The sequence below is a fragment of the Strongylocentrotus purpuratus genome, unplaced genomic scaffold, assembly GCF_000002235.5.
Source record: "Strongylocentrotus purpuratus isolate Spur 01 unplaced genomic scaffold, Spur_5.0 spur5_scaffold_2, whole genome shotgun sequence".
Classification (NCBI taxonomy): Eukaryota; Metazoa; Echinodermata; class Echinoidea; order Camarodonta; family Strongylocentrotidae; genus Strongylocentrotus; species Strongylocentrotus purpuratus.
Window position 1 is genome coordinate 39,803,945 of NW_022145605.1, and position 24,093 is coordinate 39,828,037.

A 24,093-nucleotide genomic window follows, 5' to 3' on the forward strand; every position below is an offset into this window, starting at 1 on the left:
TCAAAATAAAAGGTCAGTTTCATTTGTTTTTTAAACATTGGACTGTTTTTATATAGGCGAATGACTGGAGGTAGAGTGATCCATATGTTTGGCAAACTATTTCTTACAGATTTTTGAGAGAATGAACTTTTTACCTTCCATAAATGAAACGTGTTACAAAGCCGAATATTGTGAGAATGAAATACGTAACTAATGAACAGTTACATTCCATTGAAGAACTTCACTTAGATGAGGGGCATAGTTTTAATTTAATAAACAGAAAATATCAACAAATTCCGAAAAATACTCCCACCCCCTCCCCCTACCAAAAAAAAAAAAAAAAAAGGAAGGAGAACAAGTTCAAATGCTAAAAATCCAAAAACAAATTGCTAAGTTTAACTATTACTATTTTTTTCATGAGGAATTGACGAAGGAACTTCGTAGGGTTATATATATGGATGTCTTGTTAATACAACAAGTTTGTACATATATGTGTGTATATACAAAAACCGTTTTTACTATTTCCATTTTCGATATCATTATCATTCAAATCTCAGGTTGATCTTTTAGCTACGTACAGCATCGTAAGAGTGGCAACACAAGGTCGTGAGGATTATTCCCAGTGGGTAACCAGCTTCAAGATTGCCTGCAGTATGGATAGTGTTACCTTTGATACAGTTAAAGACCCCACTAACACCGACAACGACAATGTAGGTACCGATTTACTCATCCTTCGACCATAATCAGTTAATTGGTCGATTACCAGTCAAGTGTGATTCGTTTATTGAGCGTTTCTTAATTCCTTTTTTTTCACGATATTCATCTTAGCATTTATCTCTCTTTTTGAATTTACACGTTGTTCTTTTTGCGTGTTTTCCTCAGATCTTTCCCGGCAATAGTGATCGAAACACCGTGGTTTACAATCGCTTTCCCGTGCCAATGTCGTGTCGATATGTTCGCCTTTTACCTTACACATGGCATGAACATATTTCCCTTCGTATGGAGTTCTTTGGAGAACTCCTTGGTGAGTGTGTAGATGAGCTAGTGGGATGACACCCCGGGCTATTGCCCGCGGAACGCACCTTGATTTTTTTTTTTTTTTTTTTTTGGGGGGGGGGGGGGGGCGTTGAGTTGACAGCTAACAGATAAATATTTCAACTGCTCAGGTTATGAAATGCTTTAAAACGAAACACATTATAAACCTTTTTCATTAAATAATTAGGAATATTTATATATGAGAAGAAGAAACAATTTCAGAACAGTGACATTTCGAGACAAATATGAAGAAAGAGAAAAATAATTATTTAAAGGCAACTTTTTATCAGCTCTACAGTCATGTCAGTACATTTAAGCACAACATTTTAGCCAGGGAAAGACATACTACCTGCAGTTTTCTCTTTTATTATTTACGAAATATCATCGAAATTTGCTGACATACAAATAAAATGCCAATGAGTGAGGTCCAGTAGCTTTATTGAGTTGGAAGACTATGCAGCTCCGGCCAATATGTATTATTTAAACGTACATGAATTTTGTTGGGATAGATGAATCTATATAATTTAAGCCAAGTTTCTTTCTTTGGAAAAAAGGCCCTATCCAGGATGGTAGCCCTCTAGGCCTAGAAAGTGGGGCAATCCCAGATTCGAGCCTGACAGCTTTTAGTGAGTACAACGCCAACCACGGTCCGCGTCGAGCGCGGTTAAACATGGCTAAAGTCGGAGCCCTGACTGGAGGATGGTCTGCCAAAACAAACGATTTGAACCAGTGGATTCAGGTTAGTCTATATTCCTGAATTTCTTTCTTGTTTGTTTGAAGTTTCACTACATAAAGCTTCTCAAGCTCATAAAGGGTATCTCTCCGTCACAACACGAAACCTGTCTCACCTTGTTACTCAATCAACCAAGAGATCACAAGAACAAATATTCCTTTAAATATTAATTCCTTCTGAAAATACTGACAGACTGGAAATCTGTTCAACGATCTATATTTAACATTTAATCCCGACGTATATAAGGCTCATGACCAACAGCATTTTCAATTATACATGTATTAATTAAGTATTTAATGCACACACCGTGTCCGAGAGCTGAGCCGTATTACTACAAGTACATGTTCAAAAATAGACATAAATACTTCAGATCAAGCGTTCAAGAATAAGCTATCCTGCAACTGAACCACGTAACCAATCAACATCTACATTCTATTGAAGAAATTAATTTAGATATAGGGCACAGTTTTAACTGAATAAACAAAAAATATCAACAAATTCCGAAAAATACCCCCACCCCCTTCCCCCTACCAAAAAAAAGAGGAAAAAAGGAAGAAGACCAAGATCCGAATGCTAAAAATCAAAAAAAAAATCGCTAAGTTTAACTATTATTATTTTTCACAAGGAATTGAGAAAGGAACTCCGTAGAGTTAAATATAAATGTCACGTTAATACAACAAGTTTGTACATATATGTGTATATACAAAAATCGTTTTTACTATTTCCATTTACAATATAATTATCATTCAAATCTCAGGTTGATCTTTTAGCTACGTACAGCATCGTAAGAGTGGCAACACAAGGTCGTGAGGATTATTCCCAGTGGGTAACCAGCTTCAAGATTGCCTGCAGTATGGATAGTATTACCTTTGATACAGTTAAAGACCCCACTAACACCGACAACGACAATGTAGGTACCGATTTACTCATCCTTCGACCATAATCAGTTAATTGGTCGATTACCAGTCAAGTGTGATTCGTTTATTGAGCGTTTCTTAATTCCTTTTTTTTCACGATATTCATCTTAGCATTTATCTCTCTTTTTGAATTTACACGTTGTTCTTTTTGCGTGTTTTCCTCAGATCTTTCCCGGCAATAGTGATCGAAACACCGTGGTTTACAATCGCTTTCCCGTGCCAATGTCGTGTCGATATGTTCGCCTTTTACCTTACACATGGCATGAACATATTTCCCTTCGTATGGAGTTCTTTGGAGAACTCCTTGGTGAGTGTGTAGATGAGCTAGTGGGATGACACCCCGGGCTATTGCCCGCGGAACGCACCTTGATTTTTTTTTTTTTTTTTTTGGGGGGGGGGGGCGTTGAGTTGACAGCTAACAGATAAATATTTCAACTGCTCAGGTTATGAAATGCTTTAAAACGAAACACATTATAAACCTTTTTCATTAAATAATTAGGAATATTTATATATGAGAAGAAGAAACAATTTCAGAACAGTGACATTTCGAGACAAATATGAAGAAAGAGAAAAATAATTATTTAAAGGCAACTTTTTATCAGCTCTACAGTCATGTCAGTACATTTAAGCACAACATTTTAGCCAGGGAAAGACATACTACCTGCAGTTTTCTCTTTTATTATTTACGAAATATCATCGAAATTTGCTGACATACAAATAAAATGCCAATGAGTGAGGTCAAGTAGCTTTATTGAGTTGGAAGACTATGCAGCTCCGGCCAATATGTATTATTTAAACGTACATGAATTTTGTTGGGATAGATGAATCTATATAATTTAAGCCAAGTTTCTTTCTTTGGAAAAAAGGCCCTATCCAGGATGGTAGCCCTCTAGGCCTAGAAAGTGGGGCAATCCCAGATTCGAGCCTGACAGCTTTTAGTGAGTACAACGCCAACCACGGTCCGCGTCGAGCGCGGTTAAACATGGCTAAAGTCGGAGCCCTGACTGGAGGATGGTCTGCCAAAACAAACGATTTGAACCAGTGGATTCAGGTTAGTCTATATTCCTGAATTTCTTTCTTGTTTGTTTGAAGTTTCACTACATAAAGCTTCTCAAGCTCATAAAGGGTATCTCTCCGTCACAACACGAAACCTGTCTCACCTTGTTACTCAATCAACCAAGAGATCACAAGAACAAATATTCCTTTAAATATTAATTCCTTCTGAAAATACTGACAGACTGGAAATCTGTTCAACGATCTATATTTAACATTTAATCCCGACGTATATAAGGCTCATGACCAACAGCATTTTCAATTATACATGTATTAATTAAGTATTTAATGCACACACCGTGTCCGAGAGCTGAGCCGTATTACTACAAGTACATGTTCAAAAATAGACATAAATACTTCAGATCAAGCGTTCAAGAATAAGCTATCCTGCAACTGAACCACGTAACCAATCAACATCTACATTCTATTGAAGAAATTAATTTAGATATAGGGCACAGTTTTAACTGAATAAACAAAAAATATCAACAAATTCCGAAAAATACCCCCACCCCCTTCCCCCTACCAAAAAAAAGAGGAAAAAAGGAAGAAGACCAAGATCCGAATGCCAAAAATCAAAAAAAAAATCGCTAAGTTTAACTATTATTATTTTTCACAAGGAATTGAGAAAGGAACTCCGTAGAGTTAAATATAAATGTCACGTTAATACAACAAGTTTGTACATATATGTGTATATACAAAAATCGTTTTTACTATTTCCATTTACAATATAATTATCATTCAAATCTCAGGTTGATCTTTTAGCTACGTACAGCATCGTAAGAGTGGCAACACAAGGTCGTGAGGATTATTCCCAGTGGGTAACCAGCTTCAAGATTGCCTGCAGTATGGATAGTGTTACCTTTGATACAGTTAAAGACCCCACTAACACCGACAACGACAATGTAGGTACCGATTTACTCATCCTTCGACCATAATCAGTTAATTGGTCGATTACCAGTCAAGTGTGATTCGTTTATTGAGCGTTTCTTAATTCCTTTTTTTTCACGATATTCATCTTAGCATTTATCTCTCTTTTTGAATTTACACGTTGTTCTTTTTGCGTGTTTTCCTCAGATCTTTCCCGGCAATAGTGATCGAAACACCGTGGTTTACAATCGCTTTCCCGTGCCAATGTCGTGTCGATATGTTCGCCTTTTACCTTACACATGGCATGAACATATTTCCCTTCGTATGGAGTTCTTTGGAGAACTCCTTGGTGAGTGTGTAGATGAGCTAGTGGGATGACACCCCGGGCTATTGCCCGCGGAACGCACCTTGATTTTTTTTTTTTTTTTTTGGGGGGGGGGGGCGTTGAGTTGACAGCTAACAGATAAATATTTCAACTGCTCAGGTTATGAAATGCTTTAAAACGAAACACATTATAAACCTTTTTCATTAAATAATTAGGAATATTTATATATGAGAAGAAGAAACAATTTCAGAACAGTGACATTTCGAGACAAATATGAAGAAAGAGAAAAATAATTATTTAAAGGCAACTTTTTATCAGCTCTACAGTCATGTCAGTACATTTAAGCACAACATTTTAGCCAGGGAAAGACATACTACCTGCAGTTTTCTCTTTTATTATTTACGAAATATCATCGAAATTTGCTGACATACAAATAAAATGCCAATGAGTGAGGTCAAGTAGCTTTATTGAGTTGGAAGACTATGCAGCTCCGGCCAATATGTATTATTTAAACGTACATGAATTTTGTTGGGATAGATGAATCTATATAATTTAAGCCAAGTTTCTTTCTTTGGAAAAAAGGCCCTATCCAGGATGGTAGCCCTCTAGGCCTAGAAAGTGGGGCAATCCCAGATTCGAGCCTGACAGCTTTTAGTGAGTACAACGCCAACCACGGTCCGCGTCGAGCGCGGTTAAACATGGCTAAAGTCGGAGCCCTGACTGGAGGATGGTCTGCCAAAACAAACGATTTGAACCAGTGGATTCAGGTTAGTCTATATTCCTGAATTTCTTTCTTGTTTGTTTGAAGTTTCACTACATAAAGCTTCTCAAGCTCATAAAGGGTATCTCTCCGTCACAACACGAAACCTGTCTCACCTTGTTACTCAATCAACCAAGAGATCACAAGAACAAATATTCCTTTAAATATTAATTCCTTCTGAAAATACTGACAGACTGGAAATCTGTTCAACGATCTATATTTAACATTTAATCCCGACGTATATAAGGCTCATGACCAACAGCATTTTCAATTATACATGTATTAATTAAGTATTTAATGCACACACCGTGTCCGAGAGCTGAGCCGTATTACTACAAGTACATGTTCAAAAATAGACATAAATACTTCAGATCAAGCGTTCAAGAATAAGCTATCCTGCAACTGAACCACGTAACCAATCAACATCTACATTCTATTGAAGAAATTAATTTAGATATAGGGCACAGTTTTAACTGAATAAACAAAAAATATCAACAAATTCCGAAAAATACCCCCACCCCCTTCCCCCTACCAAAAAAAAGAGGAAAAAAGGAAGAAGACCAAGATCCGAATGCCAAAAATCAAAAAAAAAATCGCTAAGTTTAACTATTATTATTTTTCACAAGGAATTGAGAAAGGAACTCCGTAGAGTTAAATATAAATGTCACGTTAATACAACAAGTTTGTACATATATGTGTATATACAAAAATCGTTTTTACTATTTCCATTTACAATATAATTATCATTCAAATCTCAGGTTGATCTTTTAGCTACGTACAGCATCGTAAGAGTGGCAACACAAGGTCGTGAGGATTATTCCCAGTGGGTAACCAGCTTCAAGATTGCCTGCAGTATGGATAGTGTTACCTTTGATACAGTTAAAGACCCCACTAACACCGACAACGACAATGTAGGTACCGATTTACTCATCCTTCGACCATAATCAGTTAATTGGTCGATTACCAGTCAAGTGTGATTCGTTTATTGAGCGTTTCTTAATTCCTTTTTTTTCACGATATTCATCTTAGCATTTATCTCTCTTTTTGAATTTACACGTTGTTCTTTTTGCGTGTTTTCCTCAGATCTTTCCCGGCAATAGTGATCGAAACACCGTGGTTTACAATCGCTTTCCCGTGCCAATGTCGTGTCGATATGTTCGCCTTTTACCTTACACATGGCATGAACATATTTCCCTTCGTATGGAGTTCTTTGGAGAACTCCTTGGTGAGTGTGTAGATGAGCTAGTGGGATGACACCCCGGGCTATTGCCCGCGGAACGCACCTTGATTTTTTTTTTTTTTTTTTTTTTTGGGGGGGGGGGGCGTTGAGTTGACAGCTAACAGATAAATATTTCAACTGCTCAGGTTATGAAATGCTTTAAAACGAAACACATTATAAACCTTTTTCATTAAATAATTAGGAATATTTATATATGAGAAGAAGAAACAATTTCAGAACAGTGACATTTCGAGACAAATATGAAGAAAGAGAAAAATAATTATTTAAAGGCAACTTTTTATCAGCTCTACAGTCATGTCAGTACATTTAAGCACAACATTTTAGCCAGGGAAAGACATACTACCTGCAGTTTTCTCTTTTATTATTTACGAAATATCATCGAAATTTGCTGACATACAAATAAAATGCCAATGAGTGAGGTCCAGTAGCTTTATTGAGTTGGAAGACTATGCAGCTCCGGCCAATATGTATTATTTAAACGTACATGAATTTTGTTGGGATAGATGAATCTATATAATTTAAGCCAAGTTTCTTTCTTTGGAAAAAAGGCCCTATCCAGGATGGTAGCCCTCTAGGCCTAGAAAGTGGGGCAATCCCAGATTCGAGCCTGACAGCTTTTAGTGAGTACAACGCCAACCACGGTCCGCGTCGAGCGCGGTTAAACATGGCTAAAGTCGGAGCCCTGACTGGAGGATGGTCTGCCAAAACAAACGATTTGAACCAGTGGATTCAGGTTAGTCTATATTCCTGAATTTCTTTCTTGTTTGTTTGAAGTTTCACTACATAAAGCTTCTCAAGCTCATAAAGGGTATTTCTCCGTCACAACACGAAACCTGTCTCACCTTGTTACTCAATCAACCAAGAGATCACAAGAACAAATATTCCTTTAAATATTAATTCCTTCTGAAAATACTGACAGACTGGAAATCTGTTCAACGATCTATATTTAACATTTAATCCCGATGTATATAAGGCTCATGACCAACAGCATTTTCAATTATACATGTATTAATTAAGTATTTAATGCACACACCGTGTCCGAGAGCTGAGCCGTATTACTACAAGTACATGTTCAAAAATAGACATAAATACTTCAGATCAAGCGTTCAAGAATAAGCTATCCTGCAACTGAACCACGTAACCAATCAACATCTACATTATATTGAAGAAATTAATTTAGATATAGGGCACAGTTTTAACTGAATAAACAAAAAATATCAACAAATTCCAAAAAATACCCCCACCCCCTTCCCCCTACCAAAAAAAAGAGGAAAAAAGGAAGAAGACCAAGATCCGAATGCCAAAAATCAAAAAAAAAATCGCTAAGTTTAACTATTATTATTTTTCACAAGGAATTGAGAAAGGAACTCCGTAGAGTTAAATATAAATGTCACGTTAATACAACAAGTTTGTACATATATGTGTATATACAAAAATCGTTTTTACTATTTCCATTTACAATATAATTATCATTCAAATCTCAGGTTGATCTTTTAGCTACGTACAGCATCGTAAGAGTGGCAACACAAGGTCGTGAGGATTATTCCCAGTGGGTAACCAGCTTCAAGATTGCCTGCAGTATGGATAGTGTTACCTTTGATACAGTTAAAGACCCCACTAACACCGACAACGACAATGTAGGTACCGATTTACTCATCCTTCGACCATAATCAGTTAATTGGTCGATTACCAGTCAAGTGTGATTCGTTTATTGAGCGTTTCTTAATTCCTTTTTTTTCACGATATTCATCTTAGCATTTATCTCTCTTTTTGAATTTACACGTTGTTCTTTTTGCGTGTTTTCCTCAGATCTTTCCCGGCAATAGTGATCGAAACACCGTGGTTTACAATCGCTTTCCCGTGCCAATGTCGTGTCGATATGTTCGCCTTTTACCTTACACATGGCATGAACATATTTCCCTTCGTATGGAGTTCTTTGGAGAACTCCTTGGTGAGTGTGTAGATGAGCTAGTGGGATGACACCCCGGGCTATTGCCCGCGGAACGCACCTTGATTTTTTTTTTTTTTTTTTTTTTTTGGGGGGGGGGGGGGGCGTTGAGTTGACAGCTAACAGATAAATATTTCAACTGCTCAGGTTATGAAATGCTTTAAAACGAAACACATTATAAACCTTTTTCATTAAATAATTAGGAATATTTATATATGAGAAGAAGAAACAATTTCAGAACAGTGACATTTCGAGACAAATATGAAGAAAGAGAAAAATAATTATTTAAAGGCAACTTTTTATCAGCTCTACAGTCATGTCAGTACATTTAAGCACAACATTTTAGCCAGGGAAAGACATACTACCTGCAGTTTTCTCTTTTATTATTTACGAAATATCATCGAAATTTGCTGACATACAAATAAAATGCCAATGAGTGAGGTCCAGTAGCTTTATTGAGTTGGAAGACTATGCAGCTCCGGCCAATATGTATTATTTAAACGTACATGAATTTTGTTGGGATAGATGAATCTATATAATTTAAGCCAAGTTTCTTTCTTTGGAAAAAAGGCCCTATCCAGGATGGTAGCCCTCTAGGCCTAGAAAGTGGGGCAATCCCAGATTCGAGCCTGACAGCTTTTAGTGAGTACAACGCCAACCACGGTCCGCGTCGAGCGCGGTTAAACATGGCTAAAGTCGGAGCCCTGACTGGAGGATGGTCTGCCAAAACAAACGATTTGAACCAGTGGATTCAGGTTAGTCTATATTCCTGAATTTCTTTCTTGTTTGTTTGAAGTTTCACTACATAAAGCTTCTCAAGCTCAAAAAGGGTATCTCTCCGTCACAACACGAAACCTGTCTCACCTTGTTACTCAATCAACCAAGAGATCACAAGAACAAATATTCCTTTAAATATTAATTCCTTCTGAAAATACTGACAGACTGGAAATCTGTTCAACGATCTATATTTAACATTTAATCCCGACGTATATAAGGCTCATGACCAACAGCATTTTCAATTATACATGTATTAATTAAGTATTTAATGCACACACCGTGTCCGAGAGCTGAGCCGTATTACTACAAGTACATGTTCAAAAATAGACATAAATACTTCAGATCAAGCGTTCAAGAATAAGCTATCCTGCAACTGAACCACGTAACCAATCAACATCTACATTCTATTGAAGAAATTAATTTAGATATAGGGCACAGTTTTAACTGAATAAACAAAAAATATCAACAAATTCCGAAAAATACCCCCACCCCCTTCCCCCTACCAAAAAAAAGAGGAAAAAAGGAAGAAGACCAAGATCCGAATGCCAAAAATCAAAAAAAAAAATCGCTAAGTTTAACTATTATTATTTTTCACAAGGAATTGAGAAAGGAACTCCGTGGAGTTAAATATAAATGTCACGTTAATACAACAAGTTTGTACATATATGTGTATATACAAAAATCGTTTTTACTATTTCCATTTACAATATAATTATCATTCAAATCTCAGGTTGATCTTTTAGCTACGTACAGCATCGTAAGAGTGGCAACACAAGGTCGTGAGGATTATTCCCGGTGGGTAACCAGCTTCAAGATTGCCTGCAGTATGGATAGTGTTACCTTTGATACAGTTAAAGACCCCACTAACACCGACAACGACAATGTAGGTACCGATTTACTCATCCTTCGACCATAATCAGTTAATTGGTCGATTACCAGTCAAGTGTGATTCGTTTATTGAGCGTTTCTTAATTCCTTTTTTTTCATGATATCATCTTAGCATTTATCTCTCTTTTTGAATTTACACGTTGTTCTTTTTGCGTGTTTTCCTCAGATTTTTCCCGGCAATAGTGATCGAAACACCGTGGTTTACAATCGCTTTCCCGTGCCAATGTCGTGTCGATATGTTCGCCTTTTACCTTACACATGGCATGAACATATTTCCCTTCGTATGGACTTCTTTGGAGAACTCCTTGGTGAGTGTGTAGATGAGCTAGTAGGATGACACCCCGGGCTATTGCCCGCGGAACGCACCTATTTTTTTAATTTTTTTTTTTTGGGGGGGGCGTTGAGTTGACAGCTAACAGATAAATATTTCAACTGCTCAGGTTATGAAATGCTTTAAAACGAAACACATTATAAACCTTTTTCATTCAATAATTAGGAATATTTATATATGAGAAGAAGAAACAATTTCAGAACAGTGACATTTCGAGACAAATATGAAGAAAAAGAAAAATAATTATTTAAAGGCAACTTTTTATCAGCTCTACAGTCATGTCAGTACATTTAAGCACAGCATTTTAGCCAGGGAAAGACATACTACCTGCAGTTTTCTCTTTTATTATTTACGAAATATCATCGAAATTTGCTGACATACAAATAAAATGCCAATGAGTGAGGTCCAGTAGCTTTATTGAGTTGGAAGACTATGCAGCTCCGGCCAATATGTATTATTTAAACGTACATGAATTTTGTTGGGATAGATGAATCTAAATAATTTAAGCCAAGTTTCTTTCTTTGGAAAAAAGGCCCTATCCAGGATGGTAGCCCTCTAGGCCTAGAAAGTGGGGCAATCCCAGATTCGAGCCTGACAGCTTTTAGTGAGTACAACGCCAACCACGGTCCGCGTCGAGCGCGGTTAAACATGGCTAAAGTCGGAGCCCTGACTGGAGGATGGTCTGCCAAAATAAACGATTTGAACCAGTGGATTCAGGTTAGTCTATATTCCTGAATTTCTTTCTTGTTTGTTTGAAGTTTCACTTCATAAAGGTTCTCAAGCTCATAAAGGGTATCTCTCCGTCACAACACGAAACCTGTCTCACCTTGTTACTCAATCAACCAAGAGATCACAAGAACAAATATTCCTTTACATATTAATTCCTTCTGAAAATACTGACAGACTGGAAATCTGTTCAACGATCTATATCTAACATTTAATCCCGACGTATATAGGGCTCATGACCAACAGCATTTTCAATTATACATGTATTAATTAAGTATTTAATGCACACACCCAGTCCGAGAGCTGAGCCGTATTACTACAAGTACATGCTCAAAAATAGACATAAATACTTCAGATCAAGCGTTCAAGAATAAGCTATCCTGCAACTGAACCACGTAACCAATCAACATCTACATTCTATTGAAGAAATTAATTTAGATATAGGGCACAGTTTTAACTGAATAAACAAAAAATATCAACAAATTCCGAAAAATACCCCAACCCCTTCCCCCTACCAAAAAAAAAGAGGAAAAAAGGAAGAAGACCAAGATCCGAATGCCAAAAATCAAAAAACAAATCGCTAAGTTTAACTATTATTATTTTTCACAAGGAATTGAGAAAGGAACTCCGTAGAGTTAAATATAAATGTCACGTTAATACAACAAGTTTGTACATATATGTGTATATACAAAAATCGTTTTTACTATTTCCATTTACAATATAATTATCATTCAAATCTCAGGTTGATCTTTTAGCTACGTACAGCATCGTAAGAGTGGCAACACAAGGTCGTGAGGATTATTCCCAGTGGGTAACCAGCTTCAAGATTGCCTGCAGTATGGATAGTGTTACCTTTGATACAGTTAAAGACCCCACTAACACCGACAACGACAATGTAGGTACCGATTTACTCATCCTTCGACCATAATCAGTTAATTGGTCGATTACCAGTCAAGTGTGATTCGTTTATTGAGCGTTTCTTAATTCCTTTTTTTTCATGATATTTATCTTAGCATTTATCTCTCTTTTTGAATTTACACGTTGTTCTTTTTGCGTGTTTTCCTCAGATTTTTCCCGGCAATAGTGATCGAAACACCGTGGTTTACAATCGCTTTCCCGTGCCAATGTCGTGTCGATATGTTCGCCTTTTACCTTACACATGGCATGAACATATTTCCCTTCGTATGGAGTTCTTTGGAGAACTCCTTGGTGAGTGTGTAGATGAGCTAGTAGGATGACACCCCGGGCTATTGCCCGCGGAACGCACCTTGATTTTTTTTTTTTTTTTTTTTTTTTTTTTTGGGGGGGGGGGGGGCGTTGAGTTGACAGCTAACAGATAAATATTTCAACTGCTCAGGTTATGAAATGCTTTAAAACGAAACACATTATAAACCTTTTTCATTAAATAATTAGGAATATTTATATATGAGAAGAAGAAACAATTTCAGAACAGTGACATTTCGAGACAAATATGAAGAAAAAGAAAAATAATTATTTAAAGGCAACTTTTTATCAGCTCTACAGTCATGTCAGTACATTTAAGCACAACATTTTAGCCAGGGAAAGACATACTACCTGCAGTTTTCTGTTTTATTATTTACGAATTATTCGAAATTTGCTGACATACAAATAAAATGCCAATGAGTGAGGTCCAGTAGCTTTATTGAGTTGGAAGACTATGCAGCTCCGGCCAATATGTATTATTTAAACGTACATGAATTTTGTTGGGATAGATGAATATATATAATTTAAGCCAAGTTTCTTTCTTCGGAAAAAAGGCCCTATCCAGGATGGTAGCCCTCTAGGCCTAGAAAGTGGGGCAATCCCAGATTCGAGCCTGACAGCTTTTAGTGAGTACAACGCCAACCACGGTCCGCGTCGAGCACGGTTAAACATGGCTAAAGTCGGAGCCCTGACTGGAGGATGGTCTGCCAAAACAAACGATTTGAACCAGTGGATTCAGGTTAGTCTATATTCCTGAATTTCTTTCTTGTTTGTTTGAAGTTTCGCTTCATAAAGCTTCTCAAGCTCATAAAGGGTATCTCTCCGTCACAACACGAAACCTGTCTCACCTTGTTACTCGATCAACCAAGAGATCACAAGAACAAATATTCCTTTACATATTAATTCCTTCTGAAAACACTGACAGACTGGAAATCTGTTCAACGATCTATATCTAACATTTAATCCCGACGTATATAGGGCTCATGACCAACAGCATTTTCAATTATACATGTATTAATTAAGTATTTAATGCACACCCCCAGTCCGAGAGCTGAGCCGTATTACTACAAGTACATATTCACAAATAGACATAAATATTCAGATCAAGCGTTCAAGAATAAGCTATCCTGCAATTGAACCACGTAACCAATCAACATCTACATTCTATTGAAGAACTTAATTTAGATATAGGGCACAGTTTTAACTAAATGAAAAAAAGAAGAAAACAAATCCGAAAAATACCCCCACCCCTTTCCCCCTACCAAAAAAAAAAGAGGAAAAAAGGAAGAAGACCAAGATCCGAATGCCAAAAATCAAAAAACAAATCGCTAAGTTTAACTATTGTTATTTTTCACAAAGGAATTGAGAAAGGAACTCCGTAGAGTTAAATATAAATGTCACGTTAATACAACAAGTTTGTACATATATGTGTATATACAAACATCGTTTTACTATTTCCATTTACAATATAATTATCATTCAAATCTCAGGTTGATCTTTTAGCTACGTACAGCATCGTAAGAGTGGCAACACAAGGTCGTGAGGATTATTCTCAGTGGGTAACCAGCTTCAAGATTGCCTGCAGTATGGATAGTGTTACCTTTGATACAGTTAAAGACCCCAATAACACCGACAACGACAACGTAAGTACCAATTTACTCATCCTTCGACCCTAATCAGGTAATTAGTCGATTACCAGTCACGTGTGATTCGTTTATTGAATGTTTGTTCATTCCTTTTTATTCATGATGAAATTACACGTTGTTCTTTTCTCAAGTGATCGATCTTGCGTGTTTTCCACAGATCTTTCCAGGCAATAGTGACCGAAACACCGTGGTTTACAATCGCTTCCCTGAGCCAATGACGTGTCGATATGTTCGGCTTTTACCTTACACTTGGCATCAACATATTTCTCTTCGTATGGAGCTCGTTGGAGAACTCCTTGGTGAGTTTCAGTCGCCTTAATTCAAATAAAGAAAGGGTAAAATGTGATGTGGTATATATTACATGAGCTAGTTTACCAGGGTGACGGCCACGGGTTGTTGCCCGCCGTGATAATATTTCGAGGGGGGGGGTTCATGGTTAACAGAGTAAAGAATATAACAGCTCAGGCTATGAAATGCTTTAGAAGAAAGAAAAACATTATTAACTTTAATCATTTAATCATTGGAAATATTAACAAATGAGAAGAAGAAAAACAAATTCCCAGAACAGCAATTTGCTTTATGACTATTTACGGACTAATTTGGATTACATAATGTGTTATATATATATCATCCTATTATGCCCAATGCTGTTTCACTATGTGATAATGCAGTCTAATGAGTGTTGTCTAAAATAAAATTGGTATCGAGGTTGTTAAAGGTAAAGACCATTTCTGGTCATGCGATTGCATTGTGAAAGAAACGTAGTGGAATCGATCAGAAAGGGTTGAGCATCTACCATATAGGTATTGGTGTGTACTGCAAGGTTCTGGAATCTTCAAAGTGATACAAATTTTGTCCACTCTTGGTAAAGTCACAAGCACTGTACACATAAAGACATATATGGGACTACGCGATATCTATCCAGGCCGGATAGATATGACAATTTACCAATTATATCATTTAGTAGGCGGGTTCCCGGCAAAATTTGTATCATCACGTTTTAGTCAAAACGTATTGGTAATAAGAGCTTCCATTTCTTTTTTTTTGAGAGGGGGGCGTTCCCAGAACTAGTCTATACCTTTAGCAGAACCTCATAGAAGACCACTTTTAAATGAGCCATCCTGTACATGTATGATTATTTGAATTGAATAAATGATGTAAGGAATTAATATGTAAAAAATTTAATAAATAATCTGTGTAAAAGTGTGTAAAATGTGTAAAAGAGTAAATAGATGAATAAATGAATAAACAATTAAGTATTTTCTATTAAACTCCAGCATCAACTGAAGCATCAACAACCTTGAAGACATCATGTAAAGGAGCTATCGCTATGAACGCTTCGCCCAGAACATGTACAAAGCCCATACAGCTGTTTACGATTCTATTCGGGGTCGTACTACGATGGCTTTACTGAATGGTACAAGCTATTACGAGCACTTAACACGCAGTTACGAGTACTTTACGAATAGGTACGTATACTTTACGTATTCTTACGTATTGTTTACGATTTTGGAAAACGTATGAAATCTACAAAATCGCAACTAAAATCGTAACTAACCAGTAGCCTTTCGTAACAACTCGTAAACAGGTCATAAAATACCCATAATTAACTCATAGCTATCTGTCGCAACTCGTAACAACTCGTAAAATTGTTTCCGTAAATACATCGTAATAACTCGTAACAATCCGTAATAGACCATAAATAGCTCGTAATAACTTGTAACAACTCCTAAATCGAAAATGATATCGCTAGTGACATTCGTATTTCTCGCAATGTATGGTCAACAAGGGATCTAAAAGATCACGACGTTTCGTGTGCCGCTGCTACACTCCGTCAGGTGATAAAGTATATTATTAAGCAAGCGTCTTTTATGCTAGGAGTCCACTGGGCCAGCGCCAGTTGGTGCCAGTTTGCGCCAATGCAATTTACTGCGGCGCCTAGTGTCGCCAATAAGGTGCCTAGTGGCGTGTAGTGGCTCAAACTGCCTCCCAACTGGCTCGTGGTGGCCCGTAACGGCACCAAATTTGAATGTGGCGGCAAGAAAATTTCAAAATGTTTGAAATTTTCGTCGCGCCACTTGCATCGAGCTATCAGCGCCAAGTTTCCGCCAAGTGGCACCAAATGGCGCGAACATATCGCCCTTTGGCGCAAACAATCCGCCTATTGGAATCCACCGGAATCCACTGGAATGTAATGGCGCGCCAAGTTGCGCCAATGAGAAGACGGACAACTTGAGACCAGGGGGAATGGCCTTCCTGAAGTGGGTGTCCTTCTTCTGCAAGTGGGGTGTAAGCCTGACCAACAGGTCATCAAACATCTCTGGGGACATCCTGGTGTAGTTCCTCCTGTCATTCTCCCTCAGCTCTTCCATCAAAGTATGGTACTGTCCACGTTCGGCCCTCAACTGTGGGTGGAGCATGGGTCTAAACCACCAGTTGTGCTTCCTTTTCTTCTTAGGAGGCTCTTCTTCTTCAGGATTGGCCAGCATAAGTTGATAGGAAGTGGCCACCTCAGCATCTCTCATCATCTTCTGATGGAGCAGCATCATCACTCCAACATTATCAAAAGCCTCAGACACATCAAAATTGTAAATATTTGGTAGAGATGTTGTTCATACAACAGCTGAGGAGGGTCTGAACCAGGTAGCCGATGGCCGGTATTTAGATAGTCGGCAAGTAGCGCCAAGCGGCGACAAGTTCAAACCAATTTGGCGTCATTTGGCACAAACTAATCACCAAGTGGCGCAAAGTAGCCGTCTATTGGCGCGAATGGCGCCAACAGGGTGAATTTTGGAATCAAATGGCCATGTAATGGCGCGAACTGGCTCAAAATGGCGCAACATTTTGGAGCAAGCCGGGTGGCATTTGGCGCACGCCATATGGCACCCAGTTTATTTCACTTGGCGACACATGCCGAGCGGACATTAATTCGGCGCCACAGCGAGCCACTACGCGCCAATCACATAATCTTTGGCGCAAACTGGCACCAACTGGCGCTGGCCCAGTGGACTCCTAGCATTATACTCTAGGGATGGACCGCGTGGAGCGGCTGTCAATAATTAAAACAATAACAGACAAAGCCAATTGATCAAAGCACACGGGTGCTCAACCAATCAACAGGCCGTCGCCTCGGCTCGCCTGCCCGGGGAGAACATTGGCTACTCGACCAATAGGCATGGTCCGTTATTGTTCTAACTATTCGACCGCCGGTCAACCCGGTCCATCCGTAGAGTATAAAAGACGCTTGCTTACAATATATGTTATTACCTGACGAATTGTAGCGGCGGCACACGAAACGTCGTGATCTTTTAGATCCCTTGTTGACAATACATTGTGAGACAAACGAATGTCACTAGCGGTTTATTTTCGATACTATATCCGTAATAAATAATATATTTAGGGTAGTAAATTTTCATTGGGTGTATCAAGTTTATTTGATAAATTGGGTCCTATATTTACAAATGGGAATTAATGGTACCGGATATATCTTCAGACTTTATAACTGTATCAACTATTGCAAATTCTCAATTGGGCATTTTTTTCTTCTTTCCAATCAAATTATTTATAATTAATTTAATATAATTCGGTATGTTGTATATATTTTTGTTTATATGAATGGTAGAGTTCATTTTGATTAACCTTGTACAGTTTATTCATTGTGTGTATCTACCGTATAATTTCTTTTGTTATCCATTGCATTTTACGACGCTTATTTTTCTTGTTAGCTGATACTAAAACAACATTTTAGTCAAAATATGTCGGTAATTTTGATTTTTTTTTTCGTTTGATTTTTTTTTTTGTGTATGCCATACCTGCATTTGATTCATCAGAGACATCCAACCATTCTTTGTAATGATACACTATATTAGGGTGGAGTTTTCTGTACATGTTTTATTAGGCTGGCTTTTTCATTGAAATGTCATTATTATGACACAATTACAAATTGACAAATGATCAGATATATCAGAATATATTAATCCACTGGTAATATTTTTACCAAAGATATATGAACAAAATATTGTCTATATGGGTTGAAAATTGACTATCAATTCTGGTTGGTGTATTTATATGTGGATAACCAAATGTATCCTGGTAGCTACAATTAGATAACAGGTCAATATTGAAGTCACCAATTAAGTATAAGTGTTTACTTTCTCCAGTAAGAGTATGAAAGAATTTATCAAGATCTTCACAAAATAAATCTGTATGACCATGAGGAGGTGTATAAACTAATCCAACGATTATTATGTGTGTTGTTTGGATTAATGATTTCTAAACATAATGATTCACTTCGTTTTAACGATAGTTCTTTTCGGATTTAAATTGTAAATGTTCATTGACATAACATGCGACACCACCTCATTGTATTTCTTCAAGATCTAGGTCACGTATTATAAAGAGTTATGACTGATATTAAATTAATCAATACACGATAAGCCATAGACTTACGCTCCATAGCAACCGTACGGTCAATCACAAGGCTTTATAATACATGGCCATAGTCTGATCAATGTAAGATTTTGCAAGTGAAATAAAGTACGCGAAGTGTTATGAACCAAAGTTTCAGTGACACCAATAATGAAAAAGGGAACATTATAAAGAGTATGCAGCAATGTTTGCAAAGAATCAACATTTTTGCCTTAACTTGTACCATTTACGTATTAAAAGTAAAGTAGATTTATGGTGTGCTTTGTGAAAACTAAATTCATCAGAAGATACATTGTTGTATTGAAAATGGATAACAGTTTTACATCATTATTCATGAATATTAATCATTATTACCAATTTATTTGATTAAAGGTATACTAACTGGGTTGCATGTAAAGTTTCTGTGTCGTACTAGTATGATGGTGGTAGTGAACTTGATATGAAACGAGAATGGAATGTGAGGAGATAATGATAGGTTAACATGAAATGCATAACATAAGAATGAATGATGATGAGATCCTAAAGCGTTTACTAAATGATTATCTTTCATTATGACAAGCTCGCACATTTTGAGCACCTTAACCATATAAAGTACATTAACAATTATGGAACCCTTTGATGAAACACTTTGTTACGGAATCACTGCACTACTTGGCAACGTATTTGATGTCTTAATAGTAACATATGGATTAGTAATATTATACTTAGTTTATCAGGAATCAATCTGTTCTCAATTCTACCTCACATTTAAACTCTAAAGATTTAAATATGATGCAGAACCGAGAAAAAAATCCTTCAATAGAGAGAGCAGATCCGGGACATAGGTTTCACATATTTAGTTTACAAAATGATTATGAACTACAGATGTGTCACGTGAGAGACTTTTTTTATTTTTTATTATTGCTACGGACACACAAAAATAAAGGGAAATAGAGCTTGTTAATTAAAGTTAAATTGTAACGTTTAATTTCCAATCATTTCTCCTGTTTCACACACTTTGTTTTGGCTTCAGTAATAATACAGTATGTAATTAAACTTATCTTTAACAAAATAATTCTGGATGGGTAGTTTCCCGTCTGACATCGACGCCGGTCACAGCTCGTGTCGTCCACTTGGCCCTGGCCTCCGCAGACAGCGTCTTTGCTCCACTTGGCCCCGGTAGTCGCCCCGTATTCTTGACCTCCGCAGACTGAGATACGATGGTGTGCGTCCCGATCCCAGACAAGAGCTAGCCCCCGACGAAAGCTATGGAGAACCGGGTGGCAGTTGAGCTAGCCTCTCGTCCCGACGTGGAATTACCCTCAGATATTGACTTTAATTGCCGACTTCTAACATGACGTTAAGTCTATTATAGCTTAGGTGGTTCTCCTCGATTGCAGAAAATCCACCTCTTAATATACCCTACGGTTACTAAGTAAATTCTAAAAACATGACTACAAATATTTGGAGAGGAAATGATCTTACAAAGAAAAATATTTGTATTGAAAAGAGGCTTCCTAAATGTGTGCCAAACAACAGATAAAATATGTACACTGAATTAATGACTCCCCCAGGCCTATTCATAAGGAACAATACATCTTGGCCTGAAAAGAAAACATCTGACCTTAATATCTTCACCTGACCTTAACAAAGAACACTCCAGAACAGAGAGCGAAAAAAATAAATTTCTTTTCTGACAATATCCCCCACCTCAAGATATAATTAGGGGATCTAACTGATATCCACTATAAAAACATTTATTTGAAAAGCTTTTTAAGAATAAGAATATAACATACATAACCTACAGGAAACACTAATGATTCAATTCTCTTTTTTTTTTACAGTACATGTATGTATAAAAACCAAAGAACTATAAACCACAGCATCCAAAACCGTGTTACAAGCAAGTTTGACTGTTATGCTATGAGTTCTGTCTCTCCATGAAAAACATGGCTCGCATTTTCTTTTGAATATGATTAGGAAATCATACACCTGGTATGAAATATATATCATTATTTTGTTTGATCATTTTCTTTAAAAATATAAGCATATTAAAAGACAAGAGATTATGAAACAGGCAATATAAATTCAGATTGCTCAATCTATGTTTGCACTCTGAATGTACTTTTGCAGTTATTAAGCAACTTTTCTATATTCACTATAACCAAACTGTCATCTGAAATGCACTATATTGATTCATTTCTTGCATATAACATTCAACCGATAACAACTTTTCATGCTTGTCTTGATTATGGTATATGTATTTTTTTCATCCATTAAAATAACTTCATTGTTTTTTTTTTTAACAAATTGTTTACATCTTCTTTTTTTTTTACATCTACGACAACGCATAAAATCATGAAGCTTGTTTCTTAAACTACGTTCACAATCTTAAAGCAACCTAACTTAATCCTAACGGCCCTAAACTAACCTATACTAATTTACAACTAAGCACTAACAGACAATGTTTCCTTAAGGTAACTAAAGCTTAACCAACTAAACATAACGGCGACCGCGATTTGCTGGTTCCCGTTTTCCTGAAAGAAATGAGAAAGCTTCATTAGTCATTTGCTATACAGCATAAACACATACAAATAAAATGGACCATTATAATTTGTCCTTGTTTGGTTATTCGCCTTTTACAACAATTTCACTATATTTTACAATAGTCTGCTCATCCTATACCCCTCCTCAATTGTTTGACCGACAACAATCTACAAACTTCACGCATCAAATCCGATACGAACTGCGTACCCAAGTCCGACAAGACCTCTGCTGGAATACCAACTCTTCTATAGACCGAAACAAGGGCCTCAGCCACATCGACAGTCGATAAACTTCAACGGGATCGCCTCGACATACCTTGTAGCATAATCCACTATGGTATGCTTACGGGCAGAAGGTATGAATGGACCCATAAGATCAATAGCAATCCGCTGAAATGGAACACCAATAAGTGGTATTCGACCAAGACTAGCCTTCGGCACCCGCCCTTTATCAACAGTCTTTTGACAGACATCACATGATCTGCAGAAATTGGCAACATCTTCCGACATCCCAGGCCAATAAAACTGCGCCTTGAGTTTTGACAGCGTATTATTAATACCCATATGTCCACCTAAAAGAGAATCGTGTGCAACTCGCATTAGCTCTTCTCTACGAGGCTTAGGCACTACAAGTAATTTAGGGCCTATACCCTTAGCATTGACATCCTTTCTCTGCCTAAAGAGAAAACCTTGCTCACGCAAAAACATGAATTGCGACTTGTCAACATTATCAACCTTTTGCCACAGAGGGCGCAATGGTACGTCATCTTTTTGCTCTTGCAGAAAGTGATTTGACTGAATATTAGCAACTGGGTCAGCCACCGGCAAACCCTTACTAGGCTTGGAATCTTTCAACTTAAATCTTTGCCCTAGTCTGAACAGCTTGTAATCTAATACCGCCCTCATCAGAACAAACGCCCTCAGCGGTAGACTTCAACTCATCTGAAAATTCTCTATCCAACTTCGAATCTTCCAAACCAGTGACCTCCGGCACGACCTCCGGCGTGACCTCTATGTCAGCCTTAGGAACCCAATGGAAATTAGGCTCTTTTGGTGGACGAGCCCCTCTCACATTACCAATGATTACGTCATTCAAACATCTAGGCATACACACTGCCACCACCTCTCCTTCGAAATAAGGCGAATCGACAACGATTCTTGCCAAGGGGAAACGCCTTATCGTTTCATCAATTAACCTGACTCTAACATGACGACCTGTGAATTGCTCTTTCCTAACTAACGCTTCTTTCACAACACAAGTACTACAACCTGAACCGCGTAGCACGGAAACGGGAACATTCCCAGGCATCAACCTCCCAGACACGACAGGCATATCATTGACCATCGCTTCAATATCATCGTAAGCCATTCCAACTTTTTCAATGACTTCACTATCGACCACCGACTCGGCAATGCAAGCTGCTGTCAACTCTACGGCCTCAGATTCAATCTCACCCTCATTAGGCTCATTATGAACAGCATATACCCCGGGGACTTCATTACCCCCTAACAACATCATACCCTGAGCCGCCATAGACTTCAATAACAGGGGACACTCCCTCTTCATGTGATTGGGATTCCCACACATATAACACCCCTTCTTTTGGAAGGGCTTACCACCTTCCACTTTCTTTGCCCTGGCTTGAACCTCGCACAATTTCGCATTAGTCTTACCTATTTGATTAGGGCCCTTACTACCCCCCTTCGGATCTGATCGGCTTCTTTCGGATTTCTCTCCACCAAAGAAAACATGAGGTCCGTGTGCACTAACATAAACCTCTGCACACTCCACTGCCTCGTCAAACTTCGTGCATTTCCGTTCCCTGATGAACCTAGCAACCTCTCTTGGACAATCAATCAAAAATTGCTCTCGCAACATCAGATCCTCAAGAGCAGCCCTACTATTGTCTATCTTAGACGCTCCTATCCAATTATCAAAATGACCTTTCATCCGATTAGCAAACTGTTTTGGGCGTTCAAAGTTCAAAGGCCTAACAGATCTGAAACTACGCCTATACCCCTCCTCAGTGAGATTATAAGATTGCATTAACTCTTGACATTATTGCTTTTATCAACCTAGCATTGATAATTTCTTTTAACCTATATTTCAACCCCAAACATCAATTAAACATCAAATTCGTATGCGGGGAAAAGAGGGGGAGAAATATCCAATTCCCGTCTTGAAATTATTTATAAGTAGCAAGGTCTCGGTGGGACCTCCAAATTGTCACGTGAGAGACTTTTTTTTATTTTTTATTATTGCTACGGACACACAAAAATAAAGGGAAATAGAGCTTGTTAATTAAAGTTAAATTGTAACGTTTAATTTCCAATCATTTTTCCTGTTTCACACACTTTGTTTTGGCTTCAGTAATAATACAGTATGTAATTAAACTTATCTTTAACAAAATAATTCTGGATGGGTAGATTCCCGTCTGACATCGACGCCGGTCACATCTCGTGTCGTCCACTTGGCCCTGGCCTCCGCAGACAGCGTCTTTGCTCCACTTGGCCCCGGTAGTCGCCCCGTATTCTTGACCTCCGCAGACTGAGATACGATGGTGTGCGTCCCGATCCCAGACAAGAGCTAGCCCCCGACGAAAGCTATGGAGAACCGGGTGGCAGTTGAGCTAGCCTCTCGTCCCGACGTGGAATTACCCTCAGATATTGACTTTAATTGCCGACTTCTAA

The 24,093-nt window shown here is 37.8% G+C and overlaps 2 protein-coding genes across 2 annotated transcripts; one reads left to right on the top strand and one right to left on the bottom strand.

Moving 5' to 3' along the window:
• Positions 1–1,684: 1,684 nt before the first annotated feature.
• Positions 1,685–15,982, top strand: LOC756501. The gene is made up of 22 exons (XM_030991290.1): positions 1,685–1,753; positions 2,505–2,657; positions 2,830–2,971; positions 3,531–3,715; positions 4,467–4,619; positions 4,792–4,933; positions 5,492–5,676; positions 6,428–6,580; positions 6,753–6,894; positions 7,458–7,642; positions 8,394–8,546; positions 8,719–8,860; positions 9,428–9,612; positions 10,365–10,517; positions 10,689–10,830; positions 11,386–11,570; positions 12,322–12,474; positions 12,647–12,788; positions 13,358–13,542; positions 14,294–14,446; positions 14,607–14,748; positions 15,727–15,982. Exons 1-22 carry the CDS (start codon positions 1,685–1,687, stop codon positions 15,861–15,863), a joined length of 3,381 nt encoding a protein of 1,126 aa, XP_030847150.1. The 3' UTR covers positions 15,864–15,982.
• A 3,838-nt stretch (positions 15,983–19,820) lies between these two features.
• LOC115926870 lies at positions 19,821–23,448 on the bottom strand. The gene is made up of 2 exons (XM_030992431.1): positions 22,361–23,448; positions 19,821–20,245 (listed from the first exon to the last, which is right to left on the bottom strand). Exons 1-2 carry the CDS (start codon positions 23,351–23,353, stop codon positions 20,192–20,194), a joined length of 1,047 nt encoding a protein of 348 aa, XP_030848291.1. The 5' UTR covers positions 23,354–23,448; the 3' UTR covers positions 19,821–20,191.
• Positions 23,449–24,093: the final 645 nt, after the last annotated feature.

Coding starts and splice junctions, on each gene's coding strand:
- LOC756501 (XM_030991290.1), top strand. CDS start 1,685: ATGGCTAAAGTCGGAGCCCTGACTGGAGGATGGTCTGCCAAAACAAAC. Junction 5,677..6,427: donor ATTTGAACCAGTGGATTCAG/GTTAGTCTATAT, acceptor TTCAAATCTCAG/GTTGATCTTTTAGCTACGTA. Junction 9,613..10,364: donor ATTTGAACCAGTGGATTCAG/GTTAGTCTATAT, acceptor TTCAAATCTCAG/GTTGATCTTTTAGCTACGTA.
- LOC115926870 (XM_030992431.1), bottom strand. CDS start 23,353: ATGAAAGGTCATTTTGATAATTGGATAGGAGCGTCTAAGATAGACAAT. Junction 20,246..22,360: donor GTTTGGAAGATTCGAAGTTG/GATAGAGAATTT, acceptor TCTGCAATCGAG/GAGAACCACCTAAGCTATAA.